The sequence below is a fragment of the Malaclemys terrapin genome, chromosome 4, assembly GCF_027887155.1.
Source record: "Malaclemys terrapin pileata isolate rMalTer1 chromosome 4, rMalTer1.hap1, whole genome shotgun sequence".
Lineage (NCBI taxonomy): Eukaryota > Metazoa > Chordata > Testudines > Emydidae > Malaclemys > Malaclemys terrapin.
The window spans coordinates 96,843,651-96,871,183 of NC_071508.1; the positions used below are offsets into that span (position 1 = coordinate 96,843,651).

General features: G+C 40.6%; 1 protein-coding gene across 2 annotated transcripts in view; it reads left to right on the plus strand.

Annotated features, from left to right (window-relative positions):
• Positions 1-27,533, plus strand: part of LOC128836781 (formin-like) — a 248,220-nt gene that overhangs the window by 9,179 nt on the left and 211,508 nt on the right. The window contains exons 3-4 of one of the 2 annotated variants that reach the window (XM_054027364.1): positions 10,022-10,054; positions 19,850-19,911. In XM_054027364.1, the coding sequence (XP_053883339.1) occupies positions 10,022-10,054; positions 19,850-19,911 (95 nt within the window). The remainder of the gene's footprint in view (positions 1-10,021; positions 10,055-19,849; positions 19,912-27,533) is intronic. The other variant, XM_054027365.1, reaches the window with a different exon arrangement.

The following is a 27,533-nucleotide window of genomic DNA, read 5'->3' on the forward strand; positions in this document are numbered from 1 at the left end:
GAGAGCTCGTCCTGCTTCCCGCAGCAGCCCTGATTGGCTGCTCTCTTCCTCTGGAGGCAAAAAAGTAGGAAATGCAGCCAATTGGAGGATGTTTTCCTTTGGGTAAGCCTGAAATTTGTGAGAGGTATGAAGCTTCTCCTGTTATAGCTACACTGACTCCAGCCCTGGCCAAAATCATGTGACTTTCAAAGAAATAAACCATGAGGGCTGGACTGCATTGCTTTCATCTACATAGCCAGGCAGTAAGTCAGATTCTCCCTTGCTGAAAAGTGCCTTATGAACATAAACAGGAAAGCATAAATACACCTGTAAAAATCTTCCTAAAAGGATTTTTAAAAAAATCAACAGACACTACTTACTGGGTTCTCTATCAGAAACTGTACTTCTTAAAATTTGTCAATCTAAAAAAAATTAAAGCTAAGTATCTCTTTAATACATTACAGCATTTGGAGCTGGGAAGAATGCAGAGAGCATAGTTACATGATTATTCTTTGCATGTGCATAGTTTACCTATGAAGTAAAAGATCTTTCAGTATATAATACTCCTGTGTTTGAAGAATTATCATCGCCAAGACACACAAGGGAAAAAACTGCAGGTCTGATGATCTCTGTTAAAAATGCTTATTTAGTAAATGTAGGTCTAGTAGTCACATGAAGCTGGAACAACTTGTCCTATTGCTTAAACAAAGGGGGAAAAGAGTAATAAATAAAAAAGGACTTAATTGGCATTCATATTGGAGACCACTTTGGAATGAATCAGACTTAAATATAAATCCATTTAGCTTTCATAGCTATTATTAACAATCTTTTTAGTTAATTCTTTTGTTTATATTTTTAAACAAGGTTCTGCTCCCTCAGCCTGTCTTTCCATCATACTTGATCCTGCAGTGAAGTCATGCTGTCTCTATGGCACCACAGTTTCTATGGCAACAGACTGATGCTATAAACAGAATTTTGATTTCTTTGTAGGAGAGAGAAACCAGGCTCTGCAGGAGAGAGCTCTTATTGAAACATAGGTGTTTTAAATAATAGCAAAGGAAATACCAAATAATGCCAGATGCATTCTCTACAGTTTCTGAAGTATGAAAACCTCTTTCAGCTGTGCTGTGGATTGCCACTAAGGGATCCATCCTTCAACACATTTTAAACCAAATGAAAGTCTTGTATACTAGAGCAATGTATGTAGTGGTCTGAGCATAGGTTAGAGCCACAAACTCATGAGCTCTAATCGTGGCTTTTACACAAACTTCCTTCATGGGTAAATTATTTATACTGTCTGCCTCATTCTTCCTCTGTAAAATGGAGATAATACTTAAATGCCTTTATAAGGGTGGAGTTAAAGTAGTCTGAAGAGGGAAATATTTGTAAGTGAAAGAATTATTATTTGTAATTTTTTCCAAATGAATAAGGAATAACACTATGTAGGTGGCCTATGTCTCTCAGAACTTATATTTGTCAGCTAGCCAACAGCAGCCAGATTCTTTAGGGATCTCTTCAGGCAAAAAGAAAAAAAGTGAATACTCCACTTGGAGCCTGTCCTTTTTAAGAACCAGCTGGATGCTGGAGTATAAATGAATCTATTTCACTTTATGTTCTTATTTGCCAACACTTATTCTCACGGGTTTCATGAGGACATCTTTTTTCAAGCAGCAAAATCTCACCATTTTTACTATAATTATTTCTGGCTGTTTAGAGTGGAAATGGTGGAATCTGACCCTCAAGGGGAAATGTCACCATGAAGAAAGTGATCATATTTTACATATGAGCTTCCTACTTTCTGTGCCTGGATAGGGAGTTAGAGTTTTCACTGCAAAGATCTGGCTTAATTAACTTCAAACCCGCAAAGCATTCTGTATTTTAATGAAAGCCTGATGTGATTTCCCGCCCCCATTCAAAACTCTACATAATTGTATTTATTATCTCTTGTCAAGCTTTATGTACTCATCAATAATAAAACTAATAGTATTTAAGTTTATTATTAGTTATATTGTACTAGAGCCTAGGAACCTCATTCATGGACTGGGACCCCTAGCAGAGTATCTGACTTGTATCAACAGTTTTATTTTAAAACCTTTATAATGACATTTTCTGGTATAAATATTGTGTATGCTTTATTATTGATTTGATAATAGAGTACTTACTATAGGTTTGCATTGGCCATATCTTAACAAATAAAGGATTTCATGGAAGAAACCATATTTTATTGCTGAGATGCAAAAATAGAATTTAGAAAGCCTGTTCTTCTAGGATGTCAAATATGACTTGTGATGCACATTGTTTTGGTAGATAAGAGTAGTTCAAGGAGATTCTGGCTGGCAGTTTTTTTGGGTTCTTGGGTTTGTAATGTTTATAGAAATTCAGGATATGTTTAAGTATTATTGCCTACAAAAGGCTATTGGAAACTATCACATAAAGAGATTTTGCCATGTGACGGGTTATTCATTTGAGAAACGTGATGCAGAAAAGGGAACATTTTAGTGTGTCCTAGTAAAACAGTTGTTGTTCCATTATTTGTGGCAAGATCCAATTTACTCAGGGCAGGTCTACACTGGAAGCGCTACATCCGTGCAGCTGCACCGCTGAAGTGCGTCTGGCGAAGATGCTCTATGCTGACGGAGAGCGATTTCCTGTTAGCTTCCACCTCTTGCGGAGGTGGAATAGTCCTATGCTATGTCGTGGGAGAGCATCTCCTGCTGACATAGCACCAGTATGGACAGAGCTTAGGCCACTGTAACTTACATTGTTCAGAGGGGGTGTCTTTTTCATACCCCAAACGATGTAAGTTAGATCAACTTAAGTGGTAGTGTAGACATACCCTCATAGTTACTTGAATTCATTTGATCTTAACAATTGTTATTTAGACATAGTATTAAAAACTGTAATAGAGTTAACAGTTTATTAATGAATAGAAAGGATTAGGTAGGGATATGTTAGGTATAAATGATAAATTAGCTCCCCTATTATGTGCATATTGACTGAAGTTGGAGTTTTTGTGATTGATGGTAACTGCCAATTTGACTCCAGTTCATTTGGTGATGGAAGTAGGAGTTTAAAATTGTTTTACTATATTATTTGTCACAAATGTTATAATATAATAGGTGTGTTCCAACTTGGTATGATTTAACATATTTTGGCAAGTTGCATTAGATTTCTGTTGGGAAGCTGGTGTTTTTATTACAAGCCAGCTTGCCACTTGTGACTAGTGCAGCCATTTTAAATTTTTATACCTTCCAAATGTCACTCATCTGGAATGACTGTGACATCTTTTCTCCTAATGTCAGAATCTCATTCATGCCAACTGAAATGCAACTAATAATAAGGATGGTGGGCAGTGAGCAAAGTTTCCCCTTCATCTTTTCCTCCTGACTACAAGAGGCTACTCCTGGGGCTTGTGAGTAGGCAGCCAGTTCTGTTCTATATTCTCTTCTATATGGGTTCTTAAACAATGCTCATCTCTCATGACTAGTATCAGAGGACTTGTCATGTGAATGAAGGCCACTTTACTCCTGAATGAGAATATCCACCTGAGGGTTTAATGTGCATTAACTTATGTGCATTGACTTCATATTTTTAGTTGATTTGCCTTAACTTTTCTGTGTCACCATGTAGATGTGCTCTGAGCACCTTCCAGTAGTGTATTAAGCAATACTGATTATAGATCTCTGTGTGTTAAGCCAAAGTTCACACAGTGCTGCAGTGCGAACTACGGAAATGTGAATTGCAGAGCATACCAAAGTGTTGCAATCTAACTGCTCTGTATGGATGCTGCTGGCACAAACAAAAGGTACCTAGTTTGCATTAACATAGTCCTGTTTGAAAGAGGATTACAATAACATGAATAAGGTGCCTTTTAGTTTGTGCCAGCAACATTCACACAGGGCAGTCAGATCGTAATACTTTGGTGTGCTGTGCAATTCACTAGTGGAAGGGAAGCCAGTATCTAAAAGCAGTTCTACATAGCACAAATAGAATAATCACTTGAGGTTTTGGCTCCAGGAATCTGGTGCCAAAACAGACGAGACCATTTGGCTTAATAATAAAACCCATGGGTTTAATGGAATTTACTCTCTTGTATCAGATTTTGTTCTGCAGTCTTACACACCATGTGTGTTCAACTTTTGTCAGAACCAGCCTGTGAACTTGTGTGATTTAAAAATGAGCCTAAATTAAAATCTTGGATCAGAACAACCTCAAACATTGTAGAATTTTGGATCTGGATTTATATCAGAGTTTTGGGCCTCATCTGGTTTCATCTCCATCCATATGGTAAAAACACATGCTCTTACCAGTATGGGATCCATTGTATTTTACATAAGAAGGTATTTCTTACATATGGTGTTAAATCCTCTGGCTGTCCTAGGCTCTCAGGAACCTCAGAATGTATAGAATGTGTACTTACTGTGTATGTGTGTAGTCTGGGATTAGGTGCATTGTATATTGAAAAAGTAATTTACGTGGACAAACAAGTATCTTTTATTTAATCTTTTGCTGGGTGGAATGGGTGGGAAGAATTTGTAATATTCAGAAGAAATTCCTTATTAACTTTGCTCCTCCTGTTTGTTGGTTGGGTGGCATTTATTTGCTGTATCGTACTATTGGAACCTTGCCACTGTAACAGGATAATTGCACACTGTATCATGTGATCCAGTCACATAATGATTTTTCCGCAAATATGGAGTAGGGAGGATATTTACTGACACATAAATCAGGCTGCAGCTGCCCAACAGCAATATTTCTATTGCTGCCTTCCTGGGAGGACAAAAGTGACAGGTGATGTTATTAATGTCTGTCATCAAGTAAATGAGCTGTAGCTTTAGCCTTACCTGTAACAGGAGAAGAAAGATCAATCAGATAGTTACTCAGGTGATTACCACGGAACAGTGCTTTATGCTGCTTTGCAGTCAGAGGGAATGGCAGCTGTGTTCTTCCTTTATGCAGAAGAGACACCAAGACGTCACATGTTTTCCTTTGTGAAGCCCAAACACTTGTAGGAATCCTTTTATTTTATTGAAATGTTTGGCCTCCATTATTTAGGACATTCATTATCTGTTTACCGAGATCACTCCATTTATAGTAAAAAATTAATAATTATAATTACTGTAACAATTTAGCAATTATCAAATTTTGATTAGAGGGTGGTCCCAATAATTAGACTTTATTTAGACCACCGTGAATATCCAGATTTCAATAGATGCCTGTTCAAACTCCCGGATCGGTACCACCTGTCCTTCAAATTACCCCCTCACCTGATTTTCTTTGCAGGGGGGATCTCCCAAGTGACATGGAAACTGCTTCCCTCCACCACCCACACTTTCATTATCCCAGAATCTTCAGAGATCCTTGATGACCATTCTGTTTTGAAATTTTAGGGCGTAGGGTGACTTTGCAGGTCTCCCTTCCCCCCCACTAATTTGAGAAAGATCTGGTAGTGGTGGAAGAGAGGGTAAGGCTGCCCATCCTCTGCTCTTAAACAAGGGTGAGCAAGAAATTGTGGTAAGCTGCTACTGGGTAGCTGACTTCTGGGGCCTTGGATAGTTTGGGGACTAAAGAGCAATGAAAACTAAAGGGTAACAATGGAGGAGTTGGAAATCAACTATGTGGGGAAAGGGAGGGGAATCTTTGGGGAAGAGACAGAAGATAGGTGAAAGACCACACAGGATGAAGAGGGAAATTAATTTGGGAAAATGGAGAAATGCAGGGAAAGATGAAAAAAAACTAATAGAGTGAGCAGAAGTAAGAAATGGAAAAGAAAGAGAAGGCAAAACCAAATACGTGCAGCTCTAAGGTTAAGTACATTTCATGTTAATTCTCATTTGCATTTTATGGGTAGGGCTCTTAGCTGTGATTATTTTATGGGTGCTTATTTGTGTTTGGTGTATGTATGCACAAGTTTCTCTGCAATGTAGGAATTCCTTATTCCAGGGAACTATTACTCTAGACCTGATTTGACTATGACATTTGTACCAAGGGAGTTTCAAATATTCACTGTGATAGCAAAATACTATTAAAAAAAATTCACTTTCTTTATTTTGTCCCCAAAGTTCAAACTAGGGATGTTTTGCAAATAAATAAATAAATAAAAATTCTAATTATATGGAATTACTGCAGCCTGTTTAAGAAAATTTCTAATTTTATAAAACTTCTAATAATTTAAATGATGCAGTTAAAAGACTACAAAAATTGTATGCATCCTTTTTTCTGTTTCATTCAGCTTGCTTGTGAAAGTAGAGTAGTTTCACCTTTGTTATTGTTAATTTTAACTTGCTGGTTCTAATGGAGCAGCACAACAATTCAAGATTTGCATTACAAGCACTATAGTAAAAAATTTTAAATACAAAACCCTTTTAAGTGGAATTTTAAAAAATAATGGAACATTTCAACTGTTCACAGTTTTTACGAGCCTTAAATGTTCAGCTTAAATTGACTGCATGTTTAAAAAATGCATATAAGGCTTTTTTTTGTTTTTGTTTTTTTTTTGTTAAAATGCCATATTTGCCTACATTCTCACCTTAATTCTAGGTATATTAAATTCCTTTTAATTATATTTTTAATTTAAATGCCAATACAAGCTAGAATGATTTTTAATTGCTGAAAATAATATTCTCCAACAGTTACTGTAGCCTGAGTTTGCTGGGCAGAATGTTAGAGCGTTCCTTATTCAGACAGTGGGATTTTTGACTGAATAAGCATGCAGGATCATGCCTGTGGTATTAAGTTATACCCACATAGAGTTATGTAGCAATGTGGGAGGATGTACTGGTGGCACCTAGCGGCTGAAACAGAAAATTGCATGGGAAAGTAATGGAGGAGGAAATGTAGAGAGTTCTTCAGAATGTTGAGAATAGTGGGGCTGGTAATGAATATGGGCAAGCAAATGAAGAAAGCACCCTGTTCAGAACTGCAATGAATCAGTATCATTAGGAGTGAGTGGAGAATCGGTACTGTAGGATGTGCTACATCAGAGGAATGGTAGGTTGCTCATTAGTTTTTAAACTTTTTCTGGTACATTTGTTCTCCAGCAGTTAAGTTTTTTATTTTAGCCTTATTTTTCAGATACTCCTCTATACTCCATTTAATAGTGAGATCTTTTTACAGCAATGAATGTACTGGCCAAGAAGCTTTACTCTACTTTAGAGTCCTTCATTATGAATTTTGCTACTTATGATATTTAGCTTTCAGTTAATAGCAGAGAAGAACTCCTAATTTCTTATTTGATGTTTGGAGAAGCAAACCCTTATGTTTGGAAGGTGGTCTGAAGATCTATCCGGGAAACTTCTTAACCTGATTGATATAAAAGATTAGTTAACTGGGAAGAAGTAGGCCTGGTGTTACTTTAAATTACTTTTAGCTTTATTTCAGGGATATGCTGCAGTTGAGTGAGCTCAGCATTTTTCAGGTACACTGATTCAGGAAAATAGCCTGTGCTTCAGTGCTGTCCTGAATTGGGGTCTAAATCTCTGCTCTTTCTGCTGTCCCATTCCCAAAAGAAATCTCAAACAAAAACACCTAATTCAGTGTGAAGCCTAAAAAGAATAGCACCATCATCTTGACCATGCACAATCCCTCTTTTCACCATTTTGTAGAATGCTGAGTTTTCAGTTAAGTTGCAGACTTGTCTTTTAGGGCAGCGTGTGAAGCTCATCTATTTACCCAGGAATGGGTAAGGAGAAGAAAGGAGGGCTATAGAGGTGGAGAAAGCTGTTGGTTTGGTTTGATATGGTTCTTTTAACTTTTGTAAGTGCACTTAGAGCTTCTCCAAGTTAATTTTTATGTGTAAAATTAAATTTTCTTTGCCTTTGTCTGTGGTTGGTATTAGTGGCACCATATTATGCACATACTTTGTTTAAGGCAACATCCTGGAATGTTCATTCTACGGTGACTAATACCTGTTTAATGCTTGTGCTTTTTACTCACACTAATGTGAACTCTTTACTGTACAAGGAATTTTGCTATGTATCACATGCCAAAGGTAGAAAGGTGTGTATTGTATTTAGCAAAACAATTGTATGCATTGTTCCTTATACAGATATTTTTTCCTGTTGGTATGATAATAAATGTCATGTGCTAAGCCATTGTATAATGTATGTGTAGTGTCCAAAGCAAATTAGTCATCTTTCACGTTACTGGGTATGTTACACATTAGAGAGAGATTCTTGCTGTAGTATGTACTGTCTGGAAAACTGAAGTCTGTGCTTATACTTCTGTTATCGCTTGTAATGTCACATATGCTTTAATTTTACCAGACACTAACACACCTAATACACTGCTTAGGGGGATTTTTTTTCCTGCGAATTATACACTAAATTTCCCCCCTGGCTTGTAGACAAGATATAGGAGCATAGCCACTTCATCAGTGAACACATCACTTTTATTTATTTGCTTGTTTATAAAAACAAAATCTTCATCCCCATCTGTGGCTTCAGATCAAGTTATATAAGATAGAAATCTGTGAGGAAAAATGCTGAGCATAATAATTTCTGGGATGAGTTGTCCTGTTAAGCAAGTTGACTGAGTTTCATGGTAAGTGGTGAGTTTCATGACCTTGGCATTTGTCATGTCCAAGTGAAAACCTTGAAGGGGTGGGTGGGTAAGACAGATGTTTTAATCATTCCACAGCGTGCATGTATATGCGTATATAATATCTTGTGTTGTGACTTTTGTAGCAATGCTTGCAGGTTTGTTTTACAAGTGGGTGTTTCCATACATGAGCTGTCGTTAATCGAATCACATGTGGTGTTACGCTGAAAACAGAATTAGGGTAACCCAGAATAGCTCACCTGTTGCCCCCTCCTGGGTTTACCTAGGGTTCCCTCAAAAACAGATTAATTTAAATATCCCCTAAAAGGTTTTCCCTTAAAACAGCCCATCTATCTGTTCTCCTACGGTATGGATCACTAGGGTAGTTAAGGAAATTCCTTCTGATAAATGATTGATTGACACAAGCAGTATTCTTTTCCAAAACAAGACACCTTTTTATTTTTATAAACAATAATCCATAATACAGTAGTAATCTGAAAACACAAATCCCGTCAGCAATTTAAAGAGCACCCCAACCACAATAACCTACAGCTGAGATGATTCTAAGTGGTTGCATCCTTTACAGATGACTGATCTGTCATAGGCTGCTGACACAGTCCTTAAATGATTTAAATCTTATAAATTTCTTTCATTATCAACACACACACAAACATTTTTATTAGTTCACACATACACATTCTAAGACTATACTGTAATTATAACTGACAAGCTTACTCTGTCTGCTGACAGGACTCCTGGTGCTATTGCCACTTGCTGCTGCAGCTGCTGCTTTCTCGCTTGCTTCTTCAAGTCTCCTCTCATCTGCTCTTCTCCGGTTCATTCTCCTCAGCTCCATCTGCATTTTCAGCACCTCAGCTCTGACTTTCTTGGCTGCCCACTGACACACTGCCTTTTATACAGTCACTTCAGAGCTTTCTAGTCACTTTTTATAGTGTTTTTTCTTTTATTACACATTCATTTTTTTTTCTTTTCCTACTACACATTTATTCACATGGTCACCACTGTTGTTTACCTCAGAATGTTATGATCTGCTGGATCCCTGCTAATTTGGTTTTCCCACCAATTTTATATTCAGTACTACATAACCTGCAGCTTCCATCTAATGGTGGAGTGACTCTTCCTTATTTAAATTGGAAGCCAGAATTACAAAATGGAGTCTGGGGACTTCAAAATGGAGTTTCTCTGGTATCCGTGTAGACTGCAAGGGTTCTAAAAATGTACTTATGACTTCTCTGCTAAAAGTTATGGTAATCTTTATTAGCAGTTAACAGAGATGAAGCAGTTCACAATCAAGACACAATTTTTCCTGATAATAGTGTAGATCAGTTTGCAGTAATGAATAATGACAATGATGAGTAATGAAGCCTTTAGAACTACTGCTGTTTGATATGAGAATCACCAAGTACTATATCTGATATATGTAATGAATATGAAAATATAAATATATTGTTTGAGGCTAAAATGCTTATGCTTTTGTCTCTAGCTCACCTAAAACTTTACAAGGAGGGACCACCAGGTGGGTAGAGAGTGTATTTTGTTGTCTGTGTGTGTCTAGTCTTTGGTTTCTCTCGTTTCCTTAAAGGCAGTGGGTACCTAATTTATGACCTTTTTTCACAATGCAAAGATTTACAAAGAATATGTATTCAGGGCCTATCAAAGTTTTAAGCTAACAATTAACCAGGCCCCTCGTAGTGCTGCAGCATAAATGGGAAAATTCTAACCTGAGGTTTATGGTGATCATCAAACCAATTCAGTTTCATCTAGCATGTCGCAGTTACAAGTGTCCCATTAAAATAAGTAGCACTTGGATTAATCTCTCTCATTTGAATACCCATCTCAAAAGGTTCTGTGTCTGAGTAACAAATCTTGCAATACTAAAATGTTGGGGCTCCCAGGAACAGCATGATAACAGAGAATTGTCACATTTTATGTATCCCGTGGAACACATTGCTCCTAATTCAGAACAAGAATTTATTTAGCTCTGAGAAGGAAATACTGGCAATACCTCACCCATTTCAAAGCTGTGTGAAGGCAGTTAGATACCAGTATATAAATTCCTAGCAGAGTTATTCATGAATCCGTGAAGAAGTGTCTGGAAGCAAAAGCAGATTTTAATTGTGCTGTAAGGAAATGAAAGGAACCACTTAACCTATTAATACATAATTATTTCTACTACACTTATCATTTGAGCAATGCTTCTGTCAATTAATTTTAGAGAAGCCTCTTATACATTGAGGAAATTGCAGTACAAATCCAAGTGACAATGGTAGTCTAGTGACTCATGCGTCAAATATGAGCACCTCTGATATTTTGTAATGTTCTACAGTACTGAGTGATATAGAAATGGCAAGAAATAAAAATATTTTAAACAAAGGCAAAATTATCTGTGGCAGAGAATAAATTCTGTCTGCAAATTTGGCATTAGAAGAATTGCTGAAGGTTTCTGATTATAATTGCAGAAAACTATTGCTCTATAGCTTAATTTGTGTTGATTAAGATTGACTTTCTCCTATCAACATTTTTTTAAACTTTGCTGCAGGAATTCTTAAAAACAAAACCGCTTTTGCCTCTAACATCTAACTTCAAAATGTTTAGTCCAGAATATAAATATGGCCCTTTGTCTCTTTAAAACTAACCAACCTAAAAATCTTTATTTTAAAAATTGCTTTCTGTGCTTACATTGTAATTTTATTCATAATTTATTTAAAAGAACCACCCACATTCTGTCTTTTTTGAAGTCATTGCAGTTGTGAGATGGAGATATTAAGTGAAACTTCGTGTCAGAGGTCCATTTAATACCTCCATACTGTGGTTGTCATGCAATCTGTCATGTTTAAATGCATGCAACATTGCATCTGGGATGCTTTGAAGAGCAATGACCCTTGACATACTGTTGATGCATTTCTAATCCTTCTTGGAGCTCTGTAATATGGATTGAACTCAAGCTGCTTGAAACCTGTTTTGTGTTGTCGTATTCTCATTTTCTGGAATTTGTAAAAGTATATTTGTAAAATACTATCGGAAATCACTAAAAAAATTAAAGCACTAGCTGTTATGTATTTAAATACTAATAAGGGACCTGCTCTGTGTAAGCTTGAATACTTGTCTCTTTCACCAACAGAAGTTGATCCAATAAAAGACATTACCTCACCCACCTCATCTCTCTAATATTCTGGGCATGGGCAGCACATATAAGAGGTTGGGGGAGGTTAAGCATCCTCCCAAAAGACTGCCCATGCAGGGGAGGGCAAATACCGCAGATGAAGTGTGGGTCACCTCCCTTTGAAGGTGTGCCGCCTTTGGAGCACCAGAAGAGAAGCACCCTGGAAGTGAAGGGGCCGCTGGTGCCCAGACCATGGCCCTGCCCGTGCTCTGCCCCAAGGCCCCACCCCTGTTCGGCCTCTTCCCCTGAGGTCTGACCCGCCCGTTGCTCGCTCCTCTCTGCCATGGAGAGGAGTGAGTGGCGGGTAGGGGCAGGCCTCAGGGGAAGAGGCAGAGAGGAGCTGGCGGCCGGTGGGGGCAGACCTCAGGGGGAAGAGGCGGAGAGGAGCGGGTGGCAGGTGGGGGCAGGCCTCAGGGGGAAGAGGCGGAGAGGAGCGGGTGGCAGGTGGGGGCGGGCCTCAGGGGGAAGAGGCGGAGAGGAGCAGGCAGGGGGCCTCAGGGGAAGAGGAAGAGAGGAGTGGGCAAGGGTGCTGTGGGGGCAGGAAGAGGCAGAGATAGGAGTGCGCAAGGGGACTGCGGAGGTAGGAAGAAGGTAGGGGAAGATGAAGAGTGGGGGCGGAGTCATAGTCCAGGCGCCGGTGGCCCCCCCACTCCTAGGGAACGTCCAGTGTTCGCATGTAAGCTTCCCCAAACAGAAGACTCATGCACTGCCTGGGATCCTGGCATCAACATAGCTACAACAATCCTGCATATACTAATAGTTTAACAATTTAAAAAAACCCAGAACTACCATCAAATCAGTATGATAGCAGAGTCTGAACACCCTGCAACCCCTTCAGAACTTGCTTCTTTTAATTTGCTTCAAGTGTTGCTCTCCTCTTCTTTAATCTAGCCTGGTTCTGATCCTCTAATTTTAAAAATAATATAGTAGTAGAAGCAGGTCCGGCTCTAACTTTTTGGCCACCCCAAGGAAAAAAAAAGAGTGCCTCCCTCCATAGCGCCGCCATAACACACACCCTCAGCACCGCGACAACACCGGAGCACCGCGCCGCCGAACCCCCCGTGGAGCACCGCGCTGCCAAACCCCCCAGCCCCTCCGCGGAGTGCCGCTGAACCACCCCCCCCCCACAGAGCGCCGCGCCGCCAAACACCCCCCCCCAGCAGAGGGCTGCCGAATGCCGTGCTGCCGAACCCCCCGCCAAGTGCTGCCGAACCCACCAGCCCCCCGCAGAGCGCCGCTGAACCCCCCCCCCCGCGGAGCGCTGCCAAACGCCATGCCGCCGAGCGCTGCCGAACCCCCCAGACTCCCGCGGAGCGCTGCTGAACCCCCCAGCCCCCTGCGGTGCACTGCTCAGCTGAACCCCCCAACCCCCACAGAGCGCCGCACAGCCGAACACCCGCCCCGCGGAGCGCAGCGCTGCTGAACCCCCCCACCGCCACACACACCTCCCGCCGAGCCCCGCACTGCCAAACACCGCCGAGCCGTGCCGCTGAACACCCCCCCCCACTGAGCACCCCACCGCGACGCCACCCCCCCCCGCGGAGCGCCGCTGCCGAATCCCACTCCCCAATCCCCCCGCGCGCCCAGCCACCAAAACAACCCACCCCACCCCCCAGCGCCACCCGACCGAACCCCTCCCAAAAACACCCTGAGTGCCCCCCCGCCACCCCAAGATTGGCCGCCCCTTACCAGGTGCTGCCCCAAGCCCGTGCTTGGTCGGCTGGTGCCTGGAGCCGGCCCTGAGTAGAAGAAGAAAAACTGCAATGTCTAAAAATATGAGCAATTTATTAAAAATCTGCATCTTTCCCTTATCTCCCTTTGTCATCCTTGTCACACTGTCTGGAGTGGCTCATGACCTTGAGTGCCAGGTGCAGTCAGGGCAGAGTGTCAAGGAACAGGACATAAACCCCAAACTGGCTGTATGTTATATAATTAATTTAATCAGCCAAGTAACAAGTGTAAACTCCCAACGCACTATAATAGCCTTAACATGGAGTCACAGACAGTCCTCTTGATGCATCCGAAGAAGTGAGGTTTATACTCACGAAAGCTTATGCCCAAATAAATCTGTTAGTCTTTAAGGTGCCACCAGACTCTTTGTTGTTTTTGTAGATACAGACTAACACGGCTACCCCCTGATACTAGACAGTCCTCTTGGTCACTCTGGTCTATCTTGCCACCCATGCATGCATGCCTTTTGATAGATGGTCCCTTACAGCAAAAATCAAGTTATTCCAAGTCCCAAAGGTCAACTGTACCTTAGATCTCTTACCAAAGACAACACTTGTAGCCAATCCTGTAATAAACTAACTCAAGATTTATTAGCTAGGAAAAAGAAATGAGTTATTTACAAGGTGAAAGCAGGTAAACATATATACACAAATGAGTTACAGTCTTATGTTTGAAAAACTAATAGACACTGCTGTAATATGCAAGTGCTATATGTCCATTCGGTCTAACCTAAGCTAAGCAGCTTGGGGATCCCCTGCTTATGCTTAAAAATTTTGTCCTCTCCAAGTTCCAAGCAGCATAGTGATATCAATTTTTCTTGACAGGGATGTGACATTATTGACATAAACTGTGACCGTATAATCTGGTTTGTATATTGACCTGGGTCTGGGGGCTTGGTCCTTTCCAATTGGGAGAACCTTTTGTCTTTTACTGGGGTATTGGTTTTCATAACCATTCGCCCCATAATGAGTGGCACTGGTGGTGTTACTGGGAAATTGGGGTGTCTAAGGGAATTGCTTGTATGACTTGTGGTTAGCCAGTGGGGTAAAACCAAAGTCCTCTCTGTCTGGCTGGTTTGGTGTGCCTTAATGGTAAAGGAACCCCAGCCTAGGACTATAACTGCCCTGCTCTAAGCAATTTGACCTGAACTCTCAGAAGTGTCCCACCCAAGGCAGCATCCTTACAAGGGATTTTTATCCCCTTCCCCCAGAGCTCAGACTGATGGGATGAGGGTTTGTGCATGTCTCTAGTTCATAGGAGGGGTGGGGAGCTATCAACAAAGTCTTGTCCATTGATGTTCCACAGTGGCTTGTCTGATGTCTTTAGGCTTGGAGTCTCACAGGACATGTGACCATGTCACTTGGTACTGGAATCCACCTTAAAACTGGTGCTTTTCCATTTAGAAGGAGGGATGGGGACCCAGAGAGACAAAAGATTCCCGGTTTGTGCCAAAGCTATAAAAGGGGATGGAACAGAACACAGGGGGCTGCAGTCATGAGAAATCCCCTAGCCACTACCTGACCTGGAACAAGGACTGTACCAGGGGAAAGGATTGGGCCCAGACTAAAATGGAGTCTAGTCTGTGAAAGAAGCTTATTGGAACATCTCTGAGGGTGAGATTTCATCTGTATTCAGTTTCCTACTGTATTAGGCTTAGACTTGCATGTTTTATTTTATTTTCCTGGTTACTTACTTTGTTCTGTTATTACTTGGAACCACTTAAATCCTACTTTTTATATTTAATAAAATAACTTTTTGCTTATTACTGAACCCAGAGTTAGTGACTAATACCTGGGGGACAAACAGCTGTGCATATCTCTATCAGTGTTATAGAGGGCGGACAATTTATGAATTTACCTGTATAAGCTTTATACAGACTAAAACAGATTTATTTGGGGTTTGGACCCCATTGGGAACATCAGTATCTGGGTGCTAGAGACAGGAGCACTTTCTAAGCCGTTTTCTGTTGAGTCTGCAGCTTTTGGGGGATGTGGTTCAGACCTGGGTCTGTGTTTGCAGCAGACTAGCATCTCTGGCTCAACAAGACAGGGTACTGAAGTCCCTAGCTGGCAGGGAAAACAGGCTCAGAGGTAGTTTCAGCCCATTAGGTGACAGTCCCAAGGGGCGTCTCTGTGACCCAATCTGTCACACGTACTCTTTCCTATCGTCTTCCCTTATAACATATAAATCCCAAATTGCCAGCTCTTGTCCTCTTTGCATCCGCAGATACTGAAAGTGCCTGTCACCTGACTTTTTTTCTTGCTATCATTACCCTACATTGCTTTGGTGTTGCAGCCTCCTAGTACATATGTAAAACTCCTTGCATTCACATGCAACTTGTATCAACAGTGCACTAGTGTTTACACCACTATTGTGGTTGCACTTTTTTCTGAGCAACATCTAAGTACTGTTGTATTTTGCACTGTATCCCTCTGAGCCAGTATGGACAGAAAATTTAAACTTTGCAGCTCTATGGGTGCCATGGCCATTGGAACCCTACAAGTCTCCTCCCTTCTCGCCTTCCTTAGTGATAATTTTGACAACTCAGACCACTGGTTCTGTGTGCCGGACCCTTTCATCAAGGGGCTAAAATTGCTCACAATAAATAGTCCCAAATTAGACTGCCCTTGTGATAAATAGGTAAGGAGAAGAATGAATCACTTGTTTGCTGTCTGTGTCATACAGCACAGTACAAATTATAATATTCAGTCCTGGGTCTTATCAGTTGGGTTTCGTTTTCACTGTACCATCAGATATTAATATCTGTATGGTACAGATACACTGTACCATACAGATATTAATGTTTGCTTAAGGAGGAGATAAAACACACTTTGCTGGGTGTCAACTCCTATTAAATAGATTATTTTTACAATATTTAAATTAACCGATGAAGACTATTTTATTTTATATCTATTCTTATTACAGAATTAAGCATCTACTTTAAAGAGCACTCTCCATTATTACCCATCAGGAATATTTGTATTTTAGATACTTCCTTTTTAGTTTGTCTGGAATAAACATTACACTGGTCAGTAAGTTGGTATGCTACAGTATATCTTTTATATCATGCTAGAAAGTATATTAGATATACATTACACTATATCAATGTGCAACACACTGTATATAAGCAATTCAAAGACTTGACACTTGCTTCTACCCAGAGGTGATATGTTTAAGCAGAAGATTGGGTACACTATTTCTTATAGAGTCATAGAGTTTAAGGGCAGAAGGGGCCACTAGATCATCTGCTATTGCCCCAAGCATCAAGATTTTTTGGAATAAGATAACTTCAAAAAATAAAAAAAAAATCGTATAACTAAGAGTTGTAGCATTCCAAGCCACTGAAATTATTCTGGAGTTTGCCAATCCAAAGAGTTGATGTAAAAGGCAAGAAATTAACAAGACTGCTACTCCCAAATGGTAAATAATACTCTGCCTCTTAAATAAAATACATGGTTTAAAAAACAAACAAAACCATTTTTTCAGACCGGTCTTTTTTTCTTGACTACTTTGGCATGTTCAAGATCCTTGAGATACTGGAACCTTCGGATATTAATCTATACACTACCCCTACAGAAATGTTAATTTACTTCTGCGTCAGAAAGTGTTTGGAGAATTCCTCTTTGGTAGCTGTAGAGGAGTTAGCCAATCTGGAAACAGGCAGCAACTAAGGAGCTGAGGAATTGTATATTATGTACAAACTGGTTAGGATTCCTATTTGGTTTTGTTTTCTTTATTTTTGGTGTGGTTTACATTGTTTACTGCATGAGTTATGTACTTAGACATTAAATCTGATGAATTTCATGTTTATGTTGGGTTTAAGGGAAGAGAGATATTGAGGAGATGACATTATAGGTTGCTTTTGCCTGTCCTTGTTATTTTGTCCCATATTTTTCTCTTGTTTTACCAACCAAATAAATGTAAAAATACCAGTCATTTCTCCCTTTTATATCAGTCCAGATGCTATGATATATCTCCTTCAAGCTGGCAAAAATTGTTAAAACAATTTAAATAAGATCTAAACATTAGATGCTTCATGGCTCACAGACTTCACTGTCTCTGTCTCCAGCTGGTAGAAGACCAAGTATCCTTTCCCTCTCCCTAAAGAAACAATTAAAAGAAAAGGAGTACTTGTGGCACCTTAGAGACTAACAAATTTATTAGAGCATAAGCTTTCGTGGACTACAGCCCACTTCTTCGGATGCAGGCACACACAGTCAGATTCCTCTGCCCCAAAGAAAGAATGTTTTTTGTTTTGCTTTGTTGCTCTAGTTCTTTGTACTAGGCACCATATAAAACCCTAAGATAGTGAAACTTATCAGTTAAATTTTGGCCTTAGTTTTTTTGTTGGCCAACAAAGAATGTTGAATTTTGTTGAATGACTTCTGTAGTTTGATCACAACTATTCCCAAGAGAAAGATACAGTACATATTCTATAGCCATCTGCTAGTTTAAGTCTCTCTTTCCAGGGCAAATGAAGTACCTCAAAGGGAAATGCTTCTCTTAAACATGTTCAGTCCGGTCTTGGCTCATCACTCATTACAATTAGAGTCTCTGAGTCTACTCTACTGAGTCAATAGGAATTGTACCAGGGAGCAGGAGCAGAGCCATGTTCCATTGGCTGAATATGTTTAACTGGAGACAGAGAGGAGGAGAGTAGCTTTAGTTGCCAAATGTGCAGCTGCTTCCTTAGTGTCATATGAGGGACTGACTACCTTTGGACCCTCGGTCTCACTTGCAACAAGCTTTCTTTAAAGAATGTGAGCAAGCGCCAACTGTGATTTATGAATGCAAGCACTGACAGTTACTCCACTTACTAAACACAACAAACAGTCAGCTTTTGTAGTCTGGTTTGCTTATTAAAAGAAAGAGCTCTACCAAGCATGTAATCAATGTAGCTAATATTATCCTAGAATGCTTTCAAGTCAGTAGAGAGAAGACTGTTTTAGGTCTTTAATTATGTTTTCAAAGCTAAAATGCAAGTATATTTTCATGACTAAGCAGTTATGTCTTGACAACCCCATCTTCCCCTGAAATTCAAGCTTAATTTTTTGCAGACCCATATGGTTTTCTTTCCATTTCATTACTCTGAACTGTGAATTGTATTAGTTAGAGTCCTATTTATTGGAATCATGATGAGTTTAAGGATATACTCATTTATTTTTACCTACAGTACCATACTCAAATAGTAATCAAATACATATTATTGTATGAAATCTTTTCACGTGTGGTCTGTGATTTGCAGTTTACAATTTTTTAAAATATATAATAAAATCTTAGTCTTACAAAGTACTAAAAACAGTGCTAGGGATTCAGATCACAACCAAAGCCAGGAATAGTACTTTATTTCTTTGTAAGAAAACAATTATTTGTAAATAGAACTATGAACTGTATGTTCTATTCATTCATATTTGATTCATATTTTTTCATAGATTCATATATTTAAGGTTATAAGGGTGCATTAGATTATCTAGTCTGACTTCCTGTATAATGCAGGCAATAGAATTTCACCAAAGTACCCCTGCATTGAGCCCAGTAACATGGTTGACTGAAGCATATCTTCTACACAGGCATTCTGTCTTCTAAAAAGGCATTAAAGACATTAAGAGATGGAAAATCTCTCTCTTCCCTGGGTAGGCTGTTCCAATGTTAATTACTCTCACTGTTAAATTTTTTTTGCCTGATTTTTAATTTGAAATTGTCTGGCTTTAACTTCCAGCCATTTGTTCTTGTTATGCTGCCTTTCTCTGATATATGAAAAAGCACTTTGGTGCCTAGTATTTCTTCTCCATCAAGGTACTTATACATAGTAAGCAAGTCACCTCTCAATCTTCTTTTTGATAAGCCTCTTGCTGTAAGGCATTTTTCCAAGCCTCAAATCACTTGGTTTTTTTCTGCACCCTGTCCAAATAGTCTATGTGTAGATGTTATCGGCTTTAAAATTGAATACAATTCAGTGAAAGATTTGACTACTAAATGTAGATATTCCTTCAAAACTTTTTGTGTGTGATAGAAGCATGCTATCAACTGCACTTTTTACCTCAAAAACCAAATCCCAAGTTTCTTCAGTTACCTCAGTTTACCTCAATTTGAAATACATTCCCACTCCACCCATACACTTTTTACTCCTCTCCCCATGTGAGAGCTATTTGTATTATCCTCTGTCACTATTAACACCATTGTCAGTGTGGCCACATATATCACATGATCCTGGAATATGCACTCTAATCAATGTGACTTACATTTTCTTTGCCACCTTTCTAGCAGGCCTACTCTTCAGAAGCTTCAACCTATGTTTTTTGGCATGGAAGCACAGTATAAAATGGCACTGCGTCTAGAGTGTCATGTTGTTTTCATAGACAGAGGCATTTTTGACTGTTATGTCATTAATCTGTATCACTTCTTTATTTTTTACAGAGTACCATGCTGCAATTTTGCAATTAAAGAGGGAAAACAAGGAAGAAGTTGAAAACTTAAAGGTACATCTTTTTAATGATGCTGATTTGTTATAGAAGTGATTTTTCGTTCTTTAAATCTTGTGCAAGTTGCAGATTTAAGTAATCCAGTATATGATTTATGTTCTGATATTAAACATATTTTTGTTTTTCTCTCTAAAAGTTAGTTTTCAGCTGATGGGCAGCTCAATTAAAGATACTTTACTTAAAATCCATATGTGCAGTCACAAATCACTTTTAAAGGGATTTAGAATTTTTTTCAAATGTCCCTTTTCTAAGCTTGCTGATTGTATCACTCCTGCAGGGCACAGGGCAAATTCATCCCTCTGACTCATCAGCACTGTAATTTGTAAACTCATTTAGCATATTAAAGCTCCATGACTTAACTCGTTGCTTTTTCATTTAAGTAGCAGCATAGATTTCTTATAAAATGCAGTTATTCTCCAAAAAGTGCCCATAGGAATTGCATTTGTGGGGCTGTGTGTCTGTGATTTCATATTTTACTGCCTTTATGAGTAAAAGAATGTTTGTTTTCCTAAATGCCACCTCTGAAAACCCAGTCTGGTTTCTGACTGTTAGAGCTAGAAAGATCACAGTTCAACATAAATAGAAAAAGTTCTTCTATCTGAATTTAATTAACTATCCTGTGGATGGTATATGAACTCATCAGAATCGAGCCAACTCTTCCAAAACAATGTTGGCTCTGCAGTGCTAACTGAAGTAAAAAGTAGCAAAAGCATATTTTTGTCATAAAAGCAAGTAGGTGTGGTTGAATATAAAGGTCGGGAGCCGATTTCTTGAACAAGAAGATGGTGCCAATTTTAAACACTTTGAATTATCTTCTGGTCAAACTATGTAGCACTTTTCTAGCACTGAACAGTGAATTAGCTGTAATACCTGCACCATGGTACCACAGTATGTTTGTGCTGTGTTTTCAGTAAGTCACTGAGATACAAACATATGCAGCATTTCCATTGTCAACATTAAGGCAAATGGAACTGAAAATAGCAGGTAGAAAAAGTCTGAGTCTGGTGACATAAAAGGCAACATGTTCTCAGAAGCTTTGCTAATAGATTCCACTTGTTGGGTCTCCTCAAGTCCTGAATGTTGTATTTTTCCCGTCCCTTACCTCCCCCCCTCCCCACATTGACTTTTCTTGTGCTGGCATAATTTTTTCAGTTTTCATAATTTTTCTTGAGTCTATAGTGTGAAATCTTGCCCCACTGAAAAGTCAATGAGAGATTTGCCATTGACTCCAATGGGACCAGGATTTCATTCATATTGTTTTTTTTTTTTTAATTTTCTTCAAAATTCCTTGAAATGTATGAGTCGTGGTTTTTAATGCTGGAGACTTAGCATTTATTGATTTCTGTTTTTTAAAAGCATATACTCAATAGCTGTAGATTCATCAATCAGATTATCATGTCATATAAAAACTTATAACATAGCAATATAAAAACAGGTCCAATTAGCCCAATTTCATAACAAAATCTGGCCATCCAGCTGAAGTCCTGTTCTTCTACTGTAGTTCCCACTATGCTAAAATTTTGCTGAGAAAAACAGATGGGTTTTAAAGCATGCTAAGAAGATCAATAAATTTGGGCTTTTTTGGGAACAAAATGGAATCAATGTTTGACAAATCAAATGGCTTGATGACACACCCACGTTTAACAAAATCTACATGGAATCATCTGATTGTCTAAAGAACATCAAAAAGGCTTTTTTAAAAGTGTTTCTTGGTGTTTTAGTGCCCAGATACCTCTGGCAAGATGCCTCATGCTTGATTATACAGAAAAGGAGAGTAAACAGAATGAGATGACTGAAGAGAGGGACAAATAGTTTCTCTAGTCTCTCACTTCCTGGGCTTTTAAAGAGTTGGGTATGTTGCCCTTCTACTGCTTATTTTACCCCACCAGTAAGTGGTATCTGTTGCTGTGGTAAGATGTGAAGATTTCTGCACATCACTCAACACTAGTTCTTCCAGAGGATTGAGGAGTAGCATTGACCAGCGCTGAGGACAAATCTATGCAGACCTACTTGACTTAGGTATGGAGATGTGGTGTAGAAAGTGGTGTTTAAAGTATTGAGCTCCAAGGAATTTTATCTCCCAAATTACTAAAATTTTGTAGTCTAGAGAAACAAAAAATGGTAGGCCAAATCGTAATTGTGTGTTTTAATGCCAGCTCATAGAATTATAGGACTGGAAGGGACCTCAAGAGGTCATCTAGTCCAGTCTCTTACATTCATGGCAGGGCTCTAGACCATCTCTGACAAGTGTTTGTCTAACCTGCTCTTAAAAGTCTCCAGTGATGGAGATTCCCCAACCTCCCTAGGCAATCACAACACAGGGATGTGATTCCCAATATTTTAGTCACATTGCGTTCTTGGCATCCTTTAGGTGACACTATGCTTAAAGATAAGGAAAAGCCTCACAATTATTAACCATGACTATAGGAAAAGAAAGAAGACTGTCACAGTTACCAGGCTAACAGCACCACTCACAGGGCTGGCCTTAGGGGTGGGCCACCCGGGCATTTGCCCAGGGTGCCAAGGTCAGGGGGGCACCGTGTGGCAGCGCAGAGGTGCATGTTGCCAGTGTGGTGTCAGAAACTGCTCCTGGTTGGCTAGGGAGTGTCGCAAACTTGTAGCGGTGATGTGTCGGGGGGGGGGAGAGGATGGTGCCCAGATTTCTCCCTGCTTCCTCCTGGCAGAGGAATTGGGGTGGGGGAAGCAGTGATTCAGAGATACTGCTCCTTCCCCCTTTATTCTGAACCTTCCTAGGGGGGACTAAGGGCAGGTGAGGAGCAACGCCAGGCTCCCTGCATCCAGGTCACTTTCCCCACCTGTGCAGTGCTGTGAGGCAAGCATCAGGAGCTGCTGCTCTCCTGCCCTCCCCTTATGCAGCCCAGGTGGGGAAAGTGACTTGGAAGCAGGGAGCTCTGACCTCGCTCCCACCCCCACACTCCCCAAGGGGGCCAGAGGAGCAGTATTTGGGGGAGAGGGGAAGTGAGTAGCAATGGAGCCACTGCATGCATCCAGATTGTTTTCCCCACATGGACGCACGAGGGGGTGCAGGGGTTAGGAGTGAAGGGGGCAAACTGCAGGCATTGGGGACACAGGAGGGGGCAGCCATTAGGAGTGCAGGAGGTGGAGAGCGCAGGGATTAGGGGTGCAGAAGGGGGGGCAGGGATTGGGGCAAAGGGGGGTGAGAAGCTTCAGGAGCCCACAGGGACCAGGGACAATGGGGGGCACCTATGGGGACCAGGGGCAATGTGGGGAGTGCCGTGTCCATGGGGGCCAGGAGTGCCAAAATACAAGTTTGCCCAAAGTGCCATTTTCCTTAAGGCCTGGCCCTGCTGACGTCTCCTGGTCTCTTTGAATACATATCTTCCAGGTCTCGGGCCTCGAGCCATCACATTTGTTGGGGTGGAACCCCACATGATTCTCCCATTCTCAGACTAGGCCTTGGGCTTCAGTCCCCCTGTACTAGGGTCATTACTAGGGTTGCCAACTTTGTAATATTTAAAAACTGGACACTCCAACAGGAGGGTCGGAACCTCTCCTTACCCACCCCTTCCCTCAGGCCTCACCCCAGCCCTGCCTCTTCCTCCAGGGCTCCACTCCTGCCCCAGCCCCTTTGCCCTGAGGCCCCGCTCCGTTCACTTCTCTTTCCTCCTGCCCCCGTTGCTCGCTGCTCTTCCTCTCTCTCTCCCCCACCTCTGCCCAGGTCGGGAGGCACTTGCCTGGGAAGACAGGGCTGAGAGCTGCAGACATGCAGTGCAGGTAGGAGGTAGCCCCGGCTAAGAAGGGGCTGGCACAAGTGATGACTTGGCAACCTCCCCCACCCACAGTAACCGGACTTTGGATGTCCAGTCAATAGATCTGACTGGACACTGTCAGGTCCCCTTTTTGACTGGACTTTCCAGTTGAAAACTGGGCACCTGGCCACCCTAGTTGTTACCTCAGCAGTACCTGCAGTTCAGCTCCCTCTGGGAGCTATTGACAATGGTATCCACTGGCCAGACAGCCTTCTTAAAACCACTTACTGTTGATTTAGAACCAAATAATTTCAGAGAAAATTTACTTTAAAACAATCTATATATGTGGCTTTCTTTCCTAAGACTTATCTTCCCCATGAACCTGGAAAGATCCTTATTGTTTAAGATGCTTTTGAGGGGTGTGCATGTGTGTTCCATGTCAGTCTGTTTCCCCAGTACTAGCTCTCTCATGACTCACCCCTTCCTCTCTCTTCAAAGAGTCTCTTTAGATGTTTAGGGTCCCTTTGATTCCTAGGCTGCCAGCCTTGGCAAAACAGCTGGGTAAGTTTGAGCTGGAGGCTGGAAGTAGCATTTTCATTTCAAAAGGATCAACCATTTTCTTATTATTGCCCCCAAGTGTGTGCTGGGAGGCTACTTAGCTAGAGGTGAATGAGGAGCTCACAGACCATGTGGCACTAGGGCAAGAATGGGAGGCTTTGGTATGGGAAAGGGGAAATGGCATGAGCTCTGGCATGAGAGAAGGGATGGGGGGGGAGTTGCAGCAACTCCCTGAAATAAAAGGGCGGGGGGCGGGGCATGGAGCGATGCATAAAGCTCCTGGTGTGCGCAATAAGATCCGCCTACAGAAGCAACAGAAGGCGTGCAGCATTCTAATAAGTATATCTTAAAATTCAGTGAAGGCAAAGGCAAATGTGTAATGACCTAAAATTAGAATAATAATTTTTAATAACTATTTTTGCATCAACAGTGAAATCTACCTTCTAGAGAGCTATTAGGAGTATGGGGAAATTACTCCACTGAGGAAGCATGGCTTGCTTTGTCAGAGATTAAGTGGGAGAAAAGGACAAACATATTCTGTAGACCAAAGGGGGTAGTGTTAAATGCTCACCTCTGCAACTAGGAAGACAGTAGTAGTGGAGAAACCAGGGATACAGACTAAAACTATACTGTGAATCAAGTGACTCTTGGGGTAATCATCAGTAGCAATGATTGTGAAGGCAAACTGCCACTAGAAATGCATGGAAGGACCCATAGTTATTTTGTATTTCTCAAAACAGAAATAGTCAAAATGTGGTGGGGAGGAAGATGAGGGTCCATATCCATATTTTCTCCCTGAGACATAATCAGTTTATTTCTAAGAAGTGAACTACATAGACATGTTTACAGGAATCTAGAGAGCTACAGCAGCACCAATAATGTACTCAGTAGTAGCAATGGTCATTCTTATGATGACCTTTCAATATTGTGATTTGGTAAATCCAAGCACACTTTATGAATTCTGTTTGATATTGGGACTCCGTGTGTGTCTGTGTCAGACTCTATTTGAATGTGGGGCTTCTTGCCTTCTCTTGTCTTTTTGCCTCCATATTGGATTGAAATTCCAAGAGGTGGTGACACAGGACTGACAACATGAGCCATTAATCTAAGTAGTTCCCCTTCAAATGGGAGCACCTTAGGATGTGGAATAGTTGAAGCCTACGGAAAACCAGTTTTGTCCAACTTTTCTGCAGGAGGTTCTAGAGCAGTGGAATTTCACCAGAGACAGAACAAAGAAAGGCTGAGACATTGGGGTGGGAACTCACAAACAGGAAGCTGGGGCATAGCAGGGGAAGAGAGAGACATCCTTTCATAATAGGGGATCTTTCTTAACTCCAGTTTGAGCTGAGAAAGAAGGAAACTGGTTGAATGCATAGGAGAGAGACAGATTCCATGATCTGAAGTAGAAGCTATGTGCAGGAGGGAAGATCCTGGGCTCCTTATAGGACTCTGGCCAATGCTCAAAGAAGGCTCAGGATAGTGAGGCAGGGAAAGGCATGTAAATGTGTTAATTGTCTTGCTTAGAACTCCTTAATCCTTAAGCTAACTAAAGAGTGCTTGGTTTTTGGGAACCCTCACCAAATCTGTATGTGTGTCTACCTCATGGCCACAAATCCCTGAAGACAAGGTTGAAGTTGTGGGAAAGGGTCTGCTTTACCCACTAGGGAGACTTGGGGATCATCACTGGTCGTGGGGGCCAAGGTCAGCACTAACACAGGGCTCCATTTCCATGAGGAGGTAACAGCTAGCGAGTGCCCAGGAAATGTCCCAAAGATGCCAACAGGAGAGACAATACCTCAAGGGAAGCTTTAAGAGCATATGGCCCAGCCTGTGAGATCCAAACCACAGTCCGGTGAATGTCCGGCCAGGGCGAGCACTACCAGGGTGTTTGTGACAGCTATACTTAATTCATCATGTAAAACTACATTACAATGGCTAGATAATACTACTTTATTGATAGGAAGTTTCTGGTAACCCTACATGTTCCATATTAAAAGACTCCATATTATTTAATAAAGTATTTTAGAGTATGAAAACATAAATGGAAAGAAATGCCGACATGTTAATTAGAGAGACAAAGTGGGTGAGGTAATATCTTTTATTGGACCAACTTCTGGTGGTAAGAAAGACAAGTTTGAAGCCACACAGAGCTCTTCTTCAGGTCTCGGAAAGGTACTCTGAACATCACATGATGCTAAATGCAAGGTGGAACAGATTGTTTGAACACACACAAGAATCTCACAAAGGAAAATGATAAAAGACAAAAACACCCTATCACCCATGTCTGAACACTTTTCACAAAGTGATCACTCTATATCTAACCTATCAGTCCTCATCCTCAAAGGAAATCTGCACAACCCTTTAAAAATTGAACCCTGGGAGATTAAATTCATAACTCTGCTAGACACTAAAAATCATGGATTGAACAGACGCTGGATTTATGGTTTATTACAACAATCTCTAACCCACGAACCCCCTTCTTTTGTTCTATGACTGAAGAGGTGTTAATGGGTCAGTCTACCTTGAAAGGTTCCTTGCAATATGTGCTAACTACTTATGCTAAACAATCTGTTCCACTTTGCCTGTTGCTGTGATGCTCAACGTACCAGATTGCAAGAGGAGCTGTTAATTGGTTTCCATTAAAAACATTAATTTTGGACATTTTATGTTTTCCATGAAAATAAATTGAAAGAAATTGACGGGCTAGTAGATTCCTGAACTGTAAAGTTCACAAACATTTTTTTCATTAAATTTGCTATTCTCTAACTTTCTGTGATTAAAAACTTAGTCTCTTGTTAAATGAAGGTTTCAAACTAGACACAATCAACTCCGGTTTGAATAAGGACTGGGAATGGCTGAGCCATTACAAACATTGACTCTATCTCCCCTTGTAAGTACTCTCACACTTATTATCAAACTGTCTGTACTGGGCTAGCTTGATTATCACTTCAAAAGTTTTTTTTCTCTTAATTAATTGGCCTCTCAGAGTTGGTAAGACAACTCCCACCTGTTTATGCTCTCTGTATGTGTGTATATATATCTCCTCAATATATGTTCCATTCTATATGCATCCGAAGAAGTGGGCTGTAGTCCACGAAAGCTTATGCTCTAATAAATTTGTTAGTCTCTAAGGTGCCACAAGTACTCCTATTCTTCTTTTTGTTAAATGAAGCAATTAAAGTAGTTTGTATTTTTTCCTATGTCTGATCAACTAATGTTAATTCATTAGCTGCTGAGATTGGAATATGAATGTTTTGTCAAAGTATAATAGATAACATAAACGGTCATATATGACCTGCAATTTAGAGGAAGGAAAATGTGCATGCGTTA